The sequence below is a fragment of the Plectropomus leopardus genome, chromosome 21 (assembly GCF_026936395.1).
Source record: "Plectropomus leopardus strain MGB_pleo_1.0 chromosome 21, ASM2693639v1, whole genome shotgun sequence".
In the NCBI taxonomy this organism is placed as follows: domain Eukaryota; kingdom Metazoa; phylum Chordata; class Actinopteri; order Perciformes; family Serranidae; genus Plectropomus; species Plectropomus leopardus.
The window spans coordinates 2,673,663-2,690,091 of NC_142196.1; the positions used below are offsets into that span (position 1 = coordinate 2,673,663).

The 16,429-nt window shown below is 38.2% G+C and overlaps 1 protein-coding gene and 1 long non-coding RNA gene across 2 annotated transcripts in view; one reads left to right on the plus strand and one right to left on the minus strand.

The window, feature by feature from the left end:
* Nucleotides 1-461: 461 nt before the first annotated feature.
* Nucleotides 462-9,840, minus strand: LOC148185979 (uncharacterized). The gene is made up of 4 exons (XR_015775326.1): nucleotides 9,652-9,840; nucleotides 8,862-9,084; nucleotides 8,466-8,525; nucleotides 462-855 (listed from the first exon to the last, which is right to left on the minus strand). It is a non-coding gene; the product is annotated as an uncharacterized LOC148185979 (long non-coding RNA).
* The window catches only part of reck (reversion-inducing-cysteine-rich protein with kazal motifs), an 89,319-nt gene continuing 73,734 nt past the window's right edge, over nucleotides 845-16,429 (plus strand). Inside the window, exon 1 of the mRNA XM_042510269.2 lies at nucleotides 845-1,065. Coding sequence (XP_042366203.2) covers nucleotides 993-1,065 — 73 coding nt within the window. The 5' untranslated portion in view covers nucleotides 845-992. The remainder of the gene's footprint in view (nucleotides 1,066-16,429) is intronic.

The window sequence follows — 16,429 nt, forward strand, 5'->3', positions numbered from 1 at the left end:
ATCACCCAAAGTTAGGCTGTTATCCAGAGGAGAACATGAATGGCTGACACAAATTTCAGTGGTTATCTTTTCAATAGTTGTTATGATATTTTACTCAAAACTACAGGTGTGAACCCTGATAGTGACACTTGAGGAAAAGTCAAAAGATCAACAATATCCGTTGGATTCATCCTCTGGACAACATGAATATCTGTATCACATTTAATGACAATAGGATCCTTCTTCAGTTTGGACCAGAGTGATGGATACCGCCATCCTAAATTGATTTTAACATGGCAAAATATACAAGTGAGATGTCAGAAAAAAAGAAAGAAAAAAGATTTAAGGATGTTTCAAAAATGTTAGATTTTTAAATTTTTTTTTAGGATTTTATAGGATTATATATATATATATATATATATATATATATATATATATATATATATATATATATATATATGTGTGTGTGTGTGTGTGTGTGTGTGTGTGTGTATATATGATTTCAGTTTGTAGGATTTTAAGACATTTCTAAGATTTTAGGACATCTATACTGTTTTTCGGACATTTCCAGTAATTTAGGACATTTCGTGGATTTCATCATGTATAGGATTTTCAGAAAATGTCTATGATTTTATAACGTGTCTAGGATTTTAGGACATTTCTTGGATCTTACGAGATTTCAAAGATTTCAGCTAATTTCTAGGACTATTAGGGCCATATTTGTGTTTAAAACTCACAGTTTCGTATCCTTTCATCTGGAATTTAATCAGAATGTTTGCTACAGTAGACCTCATTGAGAAAGCCTTTGGGTGGTCACCGTTAACCGGTTTCTCCGTTCTGCGCATGTCCTCTGCGGTCCATACACAGAACCGGGGACTGTGAAGAGAGAGAGAAAAAGAGTGAGAGAGAGGGAGAGGGAGAGAGAGAGAGTTAACAGGGATTCATGGAGCATGTCACGGCATCAGTGTTTTCAAAGTCTTCTTGTCCACGATGCACTTTAGGATTTCAATAAGATGCGTGTGTATTTCCAGATAATCAGTTTCTTCCTCGCCGTAAACTTTTACAGCCAGCCGCTCCGAGCTCAGGGTGAGTCTCTGTCTTCTTTCAGCTGTATGTCATCTGTTCATGTCTACGGCATTGTTAAACTTTGTAAAAAATGCCAAAACTGTGTACGATTGCACCGTAAAACCGTTTATCCCGTGCACGGGACTAACTTGTTGATTCACTGACAGCTGGCACTCTGTTGGCTCGTCACATTCCGCTCTTATGTAGTGAACCAAACCTCCTTTACAAACTTCACAATGTGACATTCTCTTGCTTATTAGTGAGTTTGAGCACCTCGCAGACTAGTAATGTAGATTTCATATGAATCATAAAAGTCCTCTGGTAAATTCGGGTTAGGAGGTGTCCAGCAGTTTGCTCTTTTATCAATAAAACCCACACGTTTTATCTAGTTCAAAATGCTAGCTACCGCCCACCACGGAGTGTCTAGGTGTGATTTGACTGTGGGAATAACGGGGGGGAACAATTGTAAAAGTTCCATTTTAGTCATGTTTAGTTTATTTATTGCAAACCGAATTACAGAATACATATTAATTATGCTCGCAAGGTTTTTAGTGGTTATTTTTACGTCGGTATCTTTGCGAAAAAGCAAAGCGAAGGTAAATTAATCTGTTTTTGGTATTAATGTTAGCGTGACGCTCTGCCCGTCTCGAGGAACGCGACGTATGGGGTTAGCATCCTGTTTAGCGTTTTCTGAGAACAGGAAAATGTCTCGGATGAGCTTTTGAAGTTTTAAGGACAACCGTAGCGTAGTTAATAAGAGGAGGACATTAGAGCTCCCTCTTGCTTTATTTGACTGCTGGACTTTGATGGTTTTGAAAGTACATTTACTCGGTTCCTTCTGTGACAAATAGCCGGGGAAATACGGATCGTTACTGCTATGGCAAACACTATGAACGATTTAGCATTTTCAACCCTTTTTGGTTATTGTCAAATATACACAGCTTTTGTGAATAATTGTTAAGACATTTAACGAATCTGTAGGACCTGCTGCAACTCGGCATCCACCCCAAAACCTCCAAAACACATTTATCCCCATAAATTCCTCGTGTTTAAGCGTTATTCCCATATAATTCCCTAATTAAAATCAGCTTTAGTAAGTGCAGCAATAATCTGTAAAAAATGCAAAAAATAAAATAAATAAATAGAAATAATAATGGATATACCTTATATATTATGACCCAAAATTTGGCAAGATATGCACACAAAGCCGCCCCCCCACCCCCAAACAAACAAAAAATCCCAAACAAAAACAAAACAGTGAATAATCTCTAAAAAGTGAAAAAGATACATGAATAAATAGATATAATAATAAATATACATTATGACCCAAGTATTAGCTAGATACTCATACAATCCCCCATAATAATAATAATAATTATAATAAATCAAAACAATTTTCTCAGGTTTCAGAGCTTTAAATGCTTGCTTAAGGTGTCTGAACATAGCACAATGAAATGTCAATCCGGTTTTGAAAGGGTTAAAGTAAGAACAGCATGGGAGCCAAATGTGTCTGTTTGACTAGTGTATTAGCTTTTCAGGGTGCTAATTAATGCACTAGAACTTGTTCTACAAACTCAGGGGTGTGTGTTGGTGTTGTAGGAAAACAGGCCGTGGAGTTGCTTTCACTTGTTAATTGCCCGAGTCAACATTGCGTTGCCACTTTGCACTTTGTTGCTACATTTTTGAGCCATTTGGTAAGACGTCTTCTCAGGAGACCTTCAGCTGCTGTCTCTCTGTAATATTATTTTTGCCAGTGTGTATCCCAGCCTCCTTTAGCGAGCGTTCTGTTCGGAGGGGCTCCATGGGCAGGGTTATAAATTGGTCTAACATGCTGGTGGGTAGGTCTTTGAAGTTGAGTCCATATGGGTGCAGGATGTGGATTTGCTCTGGCTAAATATTACTTTGTACAGTTTTTTTCTCCGACACATCTGCCAGGAACATGAAAGAAACACAGCTCTCAGATCCTCATTTGGGGTGCACATTGTCTCCCAATGTGACGGTAAAAAAGGTCTCCGAATATCTAAAAAGGTGTAACATACAGCACCATGTGGGAAAGTGATCATCCGGTTACAAAGATAATGGCCTCTTCACTAAACTTCCTCCCTACACTTATTTTGTGTAGAAATTCCATACATTCCATACTTCCTCTACCGAGTTTTGCGAAACTTGTCTGCGTTTCTTTCATGTTGTGATTTGGTTATGGCGGCTAGCCGTGAGAGAATGCATCTGGAACCAATTTGACTCCTCAAAGCAGAAGGGGAAGAGGAGGGGAAGGAGGGAGACGAACGGCAGCCCCTTTCTTTTCGTGTCCACTGTGAGCAGCCATGGGCCTGAGTCCTGCAAACCTAATTATAGTTTGGTGAACACAAAGATTAAAGTGCAGCATGCAGAGTTAAATTTCTTGGCCATCCCTTGGTATACTGATATTTGGATTGACAATAAAATATAATGTTTTACAACCAGCAACCCATTGCTAGTGTTTTGTCTAGGCTAAATATAAAGAAGGAGAAATACACCCAGTGAAATAATATGAGGATTAAGGGGCAGCTCTTGGGTTGACAGTTTGTCTTTCTGGGCAGTAAGCTCTATAAAACTGCAATGGCTGAGATTATTCCAGTGACTGTGTTCCCCAGAGACACTGAGCTCAAGCCACTTTACTACAGAAGTCAGCATCAACAGTTTCATCAACACCACAATTATTATTAAGCATAAACCATTAGTTCTTCAATGCACTGATACTCAACTTACAGCCTGTTGCAAAATCCTATTAATGTCCTAAAATTCTTGTAATGTCCTAATATCCTAGAAATGTTCTAAAAGCCTAGAAAAGTACTAAAATTCTTGTTTTGTTCTTAACTCCTAGATTCCTTAATCTGAGAGATGTCCAAGATCATAAAAACATCCTAAAAAACATAGAAACATTTTAAAATCCTGGAAATGTGCTTAAATCCAGGAAATCTCCTAAAATCCTATAAACATCCTAAAATACTAGAAATGTCCTAAACTCCCTGAAATGTCCTTAACTCCGAAAATCATCCTAAAATCCTTGAATCATCCTAAACTCCTAGAAATATCCTAAAATCCGAGAGATATCCTAAAGTCCCTATATGTCCTAAAATGACGTAGTGACATTCTGAAATCCTAGAAATGTCCTAAAATCCTAGAAATGTCCTAAAATTCTAGAGATGTCCTAAAATCCTAGAAACATGTATGGGGCTGTTGCAACTGGCCTCTGGCCTCCTGTCATTTTGCAAAAGTGGCCCCTAATCAAAGCAAGTTGAGTATCCCTGCTCTAATGCATCTGCAGCTATTTTCTTAACACCTACAAGAAAGTCAAGTTAACTCTTACATATCTGAATTCACTCAGAGGGGTTACTGATAACACACTGGTGTCAACAGCTGTCCACAACACATCACAGCCACACGCTAACATCTGGGCTGTCTTACAGTGCGTCCACTGCTAGCCAATTCAATTCATAAGACCTTTTTCTCTCAGGTTCAGCTCTGTTCCCAGAACATAACAGAGTGTGTAACACTCCAGCTCTGTGTTTCCGTGCGTATGGGGTAAACTGAGCTTTTCCAAAACAATGACATAAGCTTCCCAGTCAAGGTCGGGGGCTGTGCACCACAGTGCCAGTCAGGTTAAGAAGATAACCTAAGTTTCTCTGTCATCATTCAATTTAAAGGCACAGTTCACCCCAAAATCAAAAACACATATTTACCTCTTACCCATAGTGCTGTTTATCAATCTATATAGTTTTGGTACGAGTTGTTGAGTGTTGGAGATATTCTGCCTTCTTTACAACATAATGTAACTAGATGGCACTCAACTTTTGCTGCTCAAAGTGCAGAAAAAAAAAAGAAAAACTCAACAACAAAGTCTCCTACCAGAAGACATGACCCAGTTACTCAAGATAATCCACTGACCTTGTTGTGAGCAGGTGCATGTAGGTACAATTTTTTTTCTGTCGAACTACACATGCGCAGTGTATGGTGTACCTTATGTAGAGTACAGTTTGTCTGAGCAGGTTTACCGTGTATTTGAGCATGTAGTTTATGGCATACCTGAGCAGGTGCAGCTGAACAGGTAGTGCACAGTGTCTCTGAGCAGGTAGCATATGGTGTACCTGAGCAGGTAGTGTATGGTATACCGTAGTAGGAAGTATACAGTATACATGAGCAGGTGGTGAACAGTGTACCTGAGCAGGTAGCATATGGTGTATTTCAGTAGGTGTTGTACACTGTAATCATAGACTGTATGTAAAGATGGACCCGCCCTCGCTTTCCCCCGTTATGCTTAACTGAGGTTGAAATATTCCAGATATGGGCATGCCATCTTGTGATGGTGATTGAGAGCCATATTCTGCTCAGTAGCAATATCCATGGTGGGGGATTTCCCGCCAAAACACCTCAATCCGATCAATCACGAGTAGCTCCATTGAATGAGAGCGCATGGATTTTCCACCCGTTTGTATTTTATAATAACTCATCAGAACTTGTCCTAAAAATAAACACTTGAACAAACATCAGGATGATGAGAACTACCTTCAGTGACAGAAACCATCTTCGGGAACAATTTATTTGGTGTGTACTTTGAGATTTTAGTTTCACCTATGTCTTACTCACTAACATGGAGGGGCAGGCTTTATGACCTATACTGCAGACAGCCACCAGGGGGCGATCCTGATTGAAAAGTTACACTTTGGGGGAGCTGTCATGTTGTCCAGTTCAGATCAGTTGGAGACCCCCTTTTTTTTCTGGTCAGTGTGCTGTGGGACTTTTTGGTCGCCACACTTTCCTGTGAAGTGAGTGCTCTTGACTGTATTGCTGCTTTTTGAAGGCAGCAGTTCAGTGGCTTCATCAGAGTTTTTTCCTTGAAAACAGCTTCGTGTTATCAGTGCTGGAAACCAGGTCGATGAGAGAGGTGATACTGAACTAAACAGTAAATGCAGCACAATACAGTAAGCTAAAAAAGTAGCTGCCACAGACTCTCTCTTTTTTCCATCTACTGTTCTGTTTACTTTCTCCTGACATTTTGTTTAATTCAAAAAAATTGAAGAGAAGTTCACAGAGCTAACAAGCCAGCGAACACTTAGTTAGCAAAGTTGTTAGCTTAGCCTGGTTGCTAATTCAGTAAGTTTCAGGTTATACAAAAAATGTATTTCCTCAATTGACTCCTGTCAGCAAACCATTCCTCTTTTGTGAAAGCGTTTTTACCCTGACAGAGGGCGTTAAATCAGAGTGAATGGTGCTGCTCTGCCAATAAGCTACCATAGCTTCCTCTGTTTTGGACTCAAAGGACACCATTGTCAAGATGTCTTGCAATTATCCAGTGGCACAAATTTGTGCTTCAGAATTTGCCTAAGTTGAACTCTACAAGGAACACGGATTAACTCTGCCTCCTCGAGTAGATCCTATGATTGTAGTGATTCCAGTGGAAGTAATGGATTTTCAGACTTTCTGCATTTGAAATGTTGGTATCTTAGGGCTTTAATAAATACTTAACTTTTTATACCATTGACACATGTTGCTCACAATACTTTAACTAAAGTTAAGTATTTGATTGCAGGACTTTTACTTGAAATTGACACTGGGCTATAACTTAAGAAAAATGAGTGACTGCTTCATCCACCGCCGATTCCTCTCAGATTTATTTTGATGTCAGGCTGAATCAGTCAAGATGTTTAGTATTCTCTGAATCATCTGCCCGGTAACTATTTGTTGTTTTAGAAAGAAGTAAAAGGATATTCCAGTATAATTTTATTTTCTGCTCATTTCCTGAAAGTCTTCTTCAGTGCCTTTAAACTGTATTCAGTATGTTTATCTCTGTGTTTTCCCCCCAAAATGAATTCATCTGAAACAAATGCTTTCCTGGAAGCAATATACAAGACTTGAACTCAAGCTGTAACAATTTTATTTTCCATTTAATCTGAATGGGCTGACTGAAGGCAGATTTGAAGAGAAGTGTGTCAGCTCATTGTTTGGTTTTGGAGAAAGAGTCAAGGGGATTAAACATATCGAGTTTAAGATAACCAAAATAAATTCCATATTGTTCTTGTTGTGCTGCATTTACAATAATTGTAAAAGACAATGTGTTCTGTTAGTAGAAATGACTGAATGGTAATAGTTTGGAGTTGTTGTTGTCGTAGACACTCCAGCTGACTGGCTACAATCGGTGTGATGTAGAGGCAAAGTCACACATAGTGTGAGGCTGGTGTGCATGCTGCTGCTGCAGAACAAATGACTTCCTGAAGCACTGCTGAGTGTGTGTCCCAGACGGCAGCAGACTGGACTGGAGTTAATGCATGACAGTGTCTCATCAGCCTGTCTTTTCTCTTATTTCTCCATGCCAGCCTCCTACCACACAGCTTCTGTCTGTGTTACCCTGATTTGTGACCTTTGCTTATGTGGTTAAATCTGTGCTCTTTTGCTCTTTGGTCTCTGTCAGAGGTGATGCTCTTTCAGAAACTTGCTTGATGCAGAATTTTTGATTCAATTTCTAGAGAAGTAGGCACTATTTACTCCAGTGCAGTGTGTACGGAAACATTCACTCATGTCTTTAGCTAACAGAATTGCAATATGAAGGCAGTTAAGGCGATGGGTTCTGAGATCGCTCAGTGGCCACTATTTTCTCATTCCACACAGACTGTTTAGATGCCTCTCAAACGTGATTAGTCAACACCACAACAAACAAACTACAAATGGAATATTCAATAAACTGGTCTCAATGGCGTTAAATAGCACCACTGTTACTGCCTGTGGTAATTAGTGCTGGTCTTTGTGAATTAGATGATATTTGCAACAAGGCTTTTTGCATAGAAAAGGGGTAATTTTTTGTAGAATATTTCAATAATCCCTCTTTTAAATACATGCAAATGGTACATGCACACCCAGGACACTTTGTGGATCGCATGCTATCTTTTTCTCTCATTTGCACAGATTTAATGGCTGCAAAAGCAGAGCAATCCTTTGTGCATATGGTCCTAAATGTGGGCAAACTAGAATCACCGTCAGGAGTGAGACTTTGCCAGAGCTCGGCTCGCCTCTCACTTGTCCACTGATAGAGATGTATGTACATTTAAACACCTGACTGAATGCTGAAATGCTGAACAGTGTTCCTATCAGTGAATTCCTCCTCTTTGCCTCCCCACTCCTCTCCGTTCTCTCCCTCCTCAGCTCCGCCTATGTGGCCATATGCCCCTCATTATGTCATTTCCCATTACACACACAGGATACAGCAGGTCAGGCCTTCATCCTCCTTTGATTCTGCTAACTGAATATGAAATGAGGGGGCAGGACACACTCTACCATCTGGAGGTGTGTGTGTGTGTGTTTGTGTTTGACATCTGCTCTGTCTCTGATAGGATTTAGGTGTTCCGGAGATTTGGTGGATGTGTGGCTGGTGTGTGTCTGTATATTACCTAGTTTACATCTGGTCAGCATGTGACTGGTCACTCAGAGAGTCAGATATTTTCCAGAGACTGAAATGAAATGCAATAATTTGCACTTGATCTGAATCTGTTATATACAGTGTGTTTCACAGTATATGAAGTGTATTCTCGATTGCTACAAAATTGAGCAAAACATATAGTCTGTATGGTTAAACAATGACTCAGTTGGCTATTAAATGTCCCATATTCTGCAAATTTTCATACTTGTATTTGGGGTTTTTACTAGAACATGTTTAGATGCTTTAATTATATATATATATATATTCCCTCATAATGTCTGCCTGAATATACCTTTATTCACCCTATGTATAAACACTTAGTTTTTGCGCCTGTTTTATCCATGGATCTATTTCGTCTCATCCTCACCTTGAAAAAGCCCAGCCTGCTCTGATTGGTCAGCATTTCCAGGTCTTCCACGCGTCTGTGCTCTCGGTGTCTTTGCACTGCCATTGCAGCCAGGAATGACTGTAGTGGCACTGTAGCGACAGTTTCTATCCTTATATAGTACCGATGCAACATCATCAATTCACTATAGTCCTGTCAGCTCCTTTCAAGTCACAGTTTCTGAATGTAGACTGTGTGCATTCATCTGTGGATTGAATATTTTGATACTTTTACCATATTTATACAGCACCCATACCTGTATATATAGGTCTTTTTTGGTCACAATGTACTAATTTAATAATGATAATAATAGTAAATTATCAACAATAATAGTTACAATTGTCAGTGTTATTATCATTTTTATTAGTACTACTAGCCAGGGTCCAAGATAAACATCTGCCAAGCATCAAATACAGGAACATTTAATATTTTTATTATTAAATAATACATTTTAATACATATACTATATCAGTAATCTGATTACATCTTTTTTCTTGTAACTTAAACAGAATAAATTTGCCTCTTTACGATTCCTGATTATAAAACGCTTTTCTATGTAATCTATTACTCCCAAAGCTTGTAAACAACACACTTTTAAATAACAATTAGCATTGTGTTGCTAAGTAAAACACCATGTATCCTGTGAGCTTGTGAATTTACATGTCTGATAAATGTGCATCCATCAATACATAATAAGCCAGGCCCACTGATGCTGCAGTCTGCTGCGGCGCAAAAGCCAAATTCAGTTGAAATTGCAGATGTAAAGACATACCTTGACTGTAAATCCTGTGACAGTGATGGAAGTTTCCATAACCAAGATAAACATGAGCTGAGCTGCGGCTCTACACAGAGTCTACACTGAGGTCCATGCTCTCTGTGTTTTCTCTGCCCTCCTGGCGATCAACATTTAGTGGCCGGTGTAGTAGTCGTCATGTTTACCTAAAGCTCAGCAGCGAGGGGTGCCAACCATGTCCAAAGTGCTTTTTTATGGCTGCCTCCTACTGAAAGACAACTTGTTAGATTTCCAAACTTCACTGATTAACAAATTCATGCTCTGATGTAACACTGGCTTTCATATTAGATTTCGGAACATTAATACACATGCACACACAATTGTAGCCGCTGTTACAAAGCCTCATTTCTCTGTAAAAGCCTTATTTACTGTAAGTCCGTCACCATCATGTTGAAACAGAGCAGTCCCGCTACTGTCCCTGAAGTCTGTGCACGTCTCTCTCACAGATGTCAGTCTGAGGCATCTGGCAGACGATATCAGTTCTGAATCAGGAACAAGTAAATGTTTCTCCCATCAGTGTCTCCCACTGAACACTGTCAGACAGGCTGAAGAAGAAGCACACAAGTTTCTCATTGTCTCACATGTCACCAATTGTCTTACATCTTACTTTTGTAAGATAGGGATCACTATCAAATCCCCACATGTCATTCCTCCTGTGTGAAAAGCCCCAGAAAAATTCAGACAATACTCCGAGGAAAGTAAAAAATTATGTATCTTATAATATCCTATAATATCTTTATAATATCTTTTTACTTTATCAGTGACAATGCATACTGAAAAAAATGCTCTGTTTCCCCACCAAACATGCTCTGTTGATCCCTTAATGCTCTGCTCCTTTTGGCAAATCTCAATTAATCAATGCACAGGAAGTGACCTTTGACCTTCTTCCATTAAAGTCTCCCCCCGCGGAGTCTGCAGCGGCCCTGAGGAATGCAGGAAGGAGGGCGGTGGCATGCAAGAGGCTTCTCTGCTCTGTGTATGCTCATGTTGTAACACACATGTCACTGTTGTTCATCTGTGAAACGTAACATTGAAGAAGTCAGTGTTCACTGGATGAGTTTCCATTTCAGATTTGTGCAAAACTTGATATCTTCAAAATGTCGATAAAACACAATTGTGAGATGACTGTGTTTCCACTGAGTGATGTTATGTGACTTCTCTGGCGATAACATTCCAAGAAGCATGGTGATGGATGGATGAAAACATTAGCAGCTTTATTTCTATTGCAGCCACCGCACTAGCCAACATTATTTCCAATCGAAAGCAACCTAGGCGTGTTATGCGAGTGATAATGGAAAGACAAATCCCTTATACGTGGGAGCGGCTGCGTATGAGGGATTCTTGGGAATCGATAGTCCACGTTTTCACCGAGGAATTGTGGATTCAAAACCTTTCTTGCGATCCTCTCATCTTTTGAAGAGTTGAGCGATGCAGTAACAGCTCTTGTGGCTCCTGCTGCATTATGAGGGAGCCAGTTCCTCCTGACAAGCACGTAGTCATAGCATCATGTGACCTAGAAAAGCCAAAAAAAAGTGTTTCCATTGCAGTTTTTTACGAAATATGGCTTGCTGGATTGACCGGAAATATCAACTCATGTGAGTGTGAAAACTTTTTAGTGATACATATTTTCTAAATTAGTGTGTTTCCATAACGCATATTTTATATTTGCAATTCCAATTTGCACAATTTGAGGGTTATTGGAAACCCGCTTACAGTCTGACTTTTGTTCTGCAGTGACAATAACATGCTGGTGATAACAGTATTCTCAGTGCTCTGACAGTGTAGTGCAAAAATGTATTTGACGTGTAGTTTGAGTTTTTAGTTTGGCCCGTGTCCTGTTTAAGAGGCTAGCTTTATGAGCTATACTGCAGCTAGCCACCAGAAGGCTATCCAGATGTTTTGACTTTATTCATGGGGAGCTGTCATTTGATCCATCTTCACATACAGCATTTAGTCATACCTCATCTTTAGCATTAACCTTCTCTTGAAAAAAAAAAGGCTAGTGTTGCTAATCAGTAATCAGAAAATTCCTCAGAAAAATATGAATTATTACAAAAATAAAATGTTATTTTTTACAACAAGGAAACAACTAGAATAAAAATAAAAGCAGCCATTACGTTGTTGTTAGGGCTGTACCTGACTCAGAATTATGTCATTCGAATCGGATTTGGGCATTTGATACAGATATTCAAAAATGTGTTTTTATTCTATATAAAGTTATGAAGTTTGAACAGGGCTCAGCAGGATGTTCAGTGTGACAACGACAAAAAGCTAACGCCGCTAATGACCGATTAGATTTGTGCAACAAAACTTTTTGCCAACACTAGAAAGCAAGAGAAAGTCAGAGACTGTATCGCATTAAGTTGCTGTGAGCTTTAAATTCACTACTTCTAAGAATATAAAGTTATCTCAGAGCCCAGTGTGCAGAGTCACCTCCTCCTCTGTGCCGCTGCAACATGCACACAGCAGCTTGTTACAAGTGTGAAAGTCAGGAGCACTCACTTCACAGCAAAAATCTGGGGACCAAAATTTACCAGAAGTATTCTGCACAGCAGACTCAAAAAAAAAGACTGCTTGATGTGAAGCACTCTCTAGTAGACTGAGGGGTTTCCGACAGATGATTCCAGTCTCTGACCTTCAGTAGGCGGTCCTACTGAGTGTCAAGAGTCCACGAGTCATTTAAAATCCCCAAAGTGAAATAAAGTTAAACCAATAGCTGCATTGAAAGAAGGAGAATGAAAACACGGCACCATGCTTTAGAAAAAGGCCGGCAGTGATGTTCAATACATGCAGTGTTAAATTGGCAAAACCACATTGGGACTTTCAGAGGAGCAACTGCTCCAGTTTACAAGTTTACTTTTGTGAAGGAGAAAAGAAACCATTTATTGGAACCAGATATTAAAACTGAATGTTCAACATTCTTGATAAAACAATATTCACAATATTCGACACATCTTTGGTAGTTTGGGGCTCTCTCAATGTCTTCTCTCTGAACACACAATACAAGCGTTTATGCATTATCAGTGTAAACATAGAAAGACATCATCACATCTTACTTTAAAAAAACACATTGCCTCTATAAAGTTAAGTAAATGTAGCTATTATATTCATTTTGTTAATTAATTAAGTTTACTTACATTGTCGTAGTATTGACTTAATTTTGTGAAGTTGTTGCAAATTAAAAAATAGTGAGTGAATGGACTTGTTCTTTGTAAGTGATAGTAAGTGATAGTGATAATTAAACTAAGTTAGTCAGACTTGACTGAACAGTTTAATGTATCTTGCAAGCTGAAGCTTGAATGAATGACTAATTTTATTTCGGTTTACACGCATCATGGGAAACAGATTATTTCACACAGATGTTTGCAATCAGTAACCGAAAAAGAATATAGATAAACCAAAGGATAACTCAGAATAACAGCAACACCAAAGAAACAAAAACAAATAACTTTAAAACAAAACCTGTCATACTCTTAAATGTAATGCTCTATTATTTAACACCATGATCAGTCCTGAATTGTTTTATATTATAATAATTTTATATTATAATTTGTGATCATCTTACATTTCAAGACTTTTTAAAAACTCACAATTTCAGCAAGAGCAACACAATTTCAACTCATCACTGAGTCCATTCTTAAGCTTGACTGAGGACTGATATTTGTGATTAAACGGCACAACATCCTGTCCTGTAATATCTCAAGTAAAGTCAGAGAGAAAGATTTAGTCTGGATATTTCCAGTTTTGTTAAAAAATGTTTTGCTAAAAAATGATTTTTTTTCTATAAAAAGCTTTAAAGTGGATTTTTTGTTTCCACAAACACTTGCCTTAAGATGCTAAAAATGGCATTTCGTTAAAATGAAAATAATCTTAATAAGTAATAAGGTTTAATACATTTTGTCACTTAGAAAAGAAAATTAATTTCACTTGTCGTTTTTCAGTTGACTTCAAAAAATAAATTAAATACAACAATTTTTTAAGTAAACCTTAAAAAGAGATATAAAGTTAACATGAGATTAGTTAAATTCACGTACTTTTCTCAAAGCATCAGTTTCCTATAGAGTTTTTGTGATCAGCATGTCAGAGTTACAGTGAACAACTTTGCTGTTCAATCAGGAAAGGGAATGAATGAATGAATTGAACAAAAAGTTTTAGTTTTTGTCTGAACAAGGCCTGATTTATTGCTTTCTGGAACCTGCAAATGCCGTGAAAAAGAGTGGCAAGTTGCGCTGTTCTGTCCGCTCCTTCCTTCTACTCACACATACACACAGGAAACGGGCTGGCAGGAAACCCAGCGTAAAGTTACAGTTAAATACAAGGGGGTGCACTGAAATTCCTCTCCTTATCGTCACAGCAGCTGGCTCACAGTCGCGAGCGTGGCTGCTATTTCTAGATTGTTTGTCATAGTTGAAATAGTACTTTTTATTCTGGCCATTTGAAGTGGAGTGGCCCGGTGGCTCTGCTGGGTGGCACTTCAGTGGAGGGAAAACAAAACTGCAGAAAATAGCTTTCTATAATGGTCTGTATTCCTTGATCACCTGGACTGGTTACAACAGAAAAAAGGCACTTTCCATGTTAAAGTCTATTTAAAATGGACTTTACTCTCACTGCTGTATTTGGCCTCAGTATAATGGTGTTCTCTTCTATTAGTTACTTTACTGCAGTGGGGGTCAACAGATGCCAAACTTTGCTGTGAATGTTTTTTGGAATGTAAATGATGAGCCGTTCAGTATTTAGTTTACTAAATCAATTAGAATGTGGTTGACTGTAATTAAGTGTAGTAAATCACAGCTGTTTTCAAGTCACATTTTTCTTTAATCGTTCAAGATGTGACTCAGTTTAAATTGTGTACTGCCTCTCCTGGATTTAACTTTTCCATCAGTAAATTAATAATAACAGTACATGTATGGAAATGGGCTCATGTCCAGAAACATTCACACAAGGCAGGACTGTTCATCATTTGTTTATCAAAATCATGATTTAAATCAGTGCTTTAACAAGCTGTAAGAGGTTATTATTTAGTTTGTGATGTTTACCCTTTCACCACTGATGATTTGTAGCTAATTAACATCAAACCTGTCCTTTGGTCAGACTACAGAATGAAACTTGTTACTGCTGGCTGGTTAACATATGCTCTGCTTGGTTGTGTCTATTGCACTGAGCCAAAGTCAGGATGGACATTTTTAAATTATCATGAAGTACTCCTTACCTTTCTATGCTGCACAGACAGTATATTAAGGTAATGCCTCATAGTTTGTAGAGCACATTATCTTGTTTATTTTGACAAAATACTTCAAGACACCTGGTCACCATTCTGCCAGTAACACTGCATGTTATCTGTATATGCAAAGATCTCCCAGTATGCCTCTGCCAAAGTCATTGTGACCTCATCTGTCCCATTCACACCTTGGACAACACCTTGGAATTTCTTTAGATTTAGCACAAACGTCCACTCAGACTCAACGATGAACTGATTAGATTCTGGTGGTCATAGGTGTTACGTCAAGTGCACTATGACCTCACCTGTCTCATTCTCATGAACATGATATCCCAAGAACACTTTGAGGGTATTTCTTCAAATTTGGCACAAACGTCCACTTGGACTCAACAATGAACTGATTAGATTTTGGTGGTAAAAGGTCAAGGTCACTGTGACCTTGCATCCGCTCGATTCTCATCAACACGATATCTCATGAAGACCGTTAGGGAATTTCTTAAAATTTGACACAAATGCCCACTTGGACTGAAGAATAGACTGATTAGAATTTGGTGGTCAAAGGTCAAGGTCACAGTGACCTCACAAACAATGTTTTTGGCCATAACTCAAGAATTCATACAGTTACTATTACAAAATTTAACACAATTGTTAACATTTTAATATGAAAGAGGTCAAAGGTCAACTTCACTGTGACACCATAATGTTCAGCAGAAACCATTACTCTAAGCCATAACTGAGGAATAGCAGGAGAGACATTTGGTCAGATACTGAATTTGTGACATTAATCCTGTGAAACAATGCTGATGTAGAGCTCATGCTGGCAAGGGGAAAATGTGTGTGAAGCATCCATGTTTTCACAGACATGGATGTAAACTGTAAGAGCAACTTGACTGGTGTGCAGAGGCATACAAACCCAAAGCGGTAATTCTATGCTTTATTAGCTTATAATTTCACTCATCTGTGGTCTGAATATTTTTCTTTATATATTTGTGTATTTTATTTATCAAAAGATTATTTACACTATTTTTATGTTGATAAAATTGTAAAGATAATATACAATCAATCAAACTTTACAAATCAATGCACTTTTAAGTGATTTACATTTTTTGTGCAGTTGACAAAAAGCATGTTAAAAATAGTAAAATATTAATCAAATAAAGTAGATTGAAATGAAACATTTCCAACAATATATATTTGATAAAAATGAGTAAATTAAATAGTAACAGTAATAATAGAATAGGTATGAATAATAAAACCACAAAATGATTAAACATACATAAAAGCAGAAGTTAATAGATGGGTTTTAGTTTAGTTTTAAAAATATTAGTTCAATTTTTTCAGGAGCATAAAAGCTTAAATAGCAAATATTGTTTCTCTGCTGTGTGGACCAGCTAGAGGAGAAGAAGTGGAGGATCCTAGTGGCTCTCCTGCTTCTTAAACCTAAAGCCTTTCTGCAGTGACCTAAAAACAACCCTGACACTGATAAACTCTAAAATTTCAAATCTGAATCCGACTTTACTTCCCGTAAAAGTTGCACAA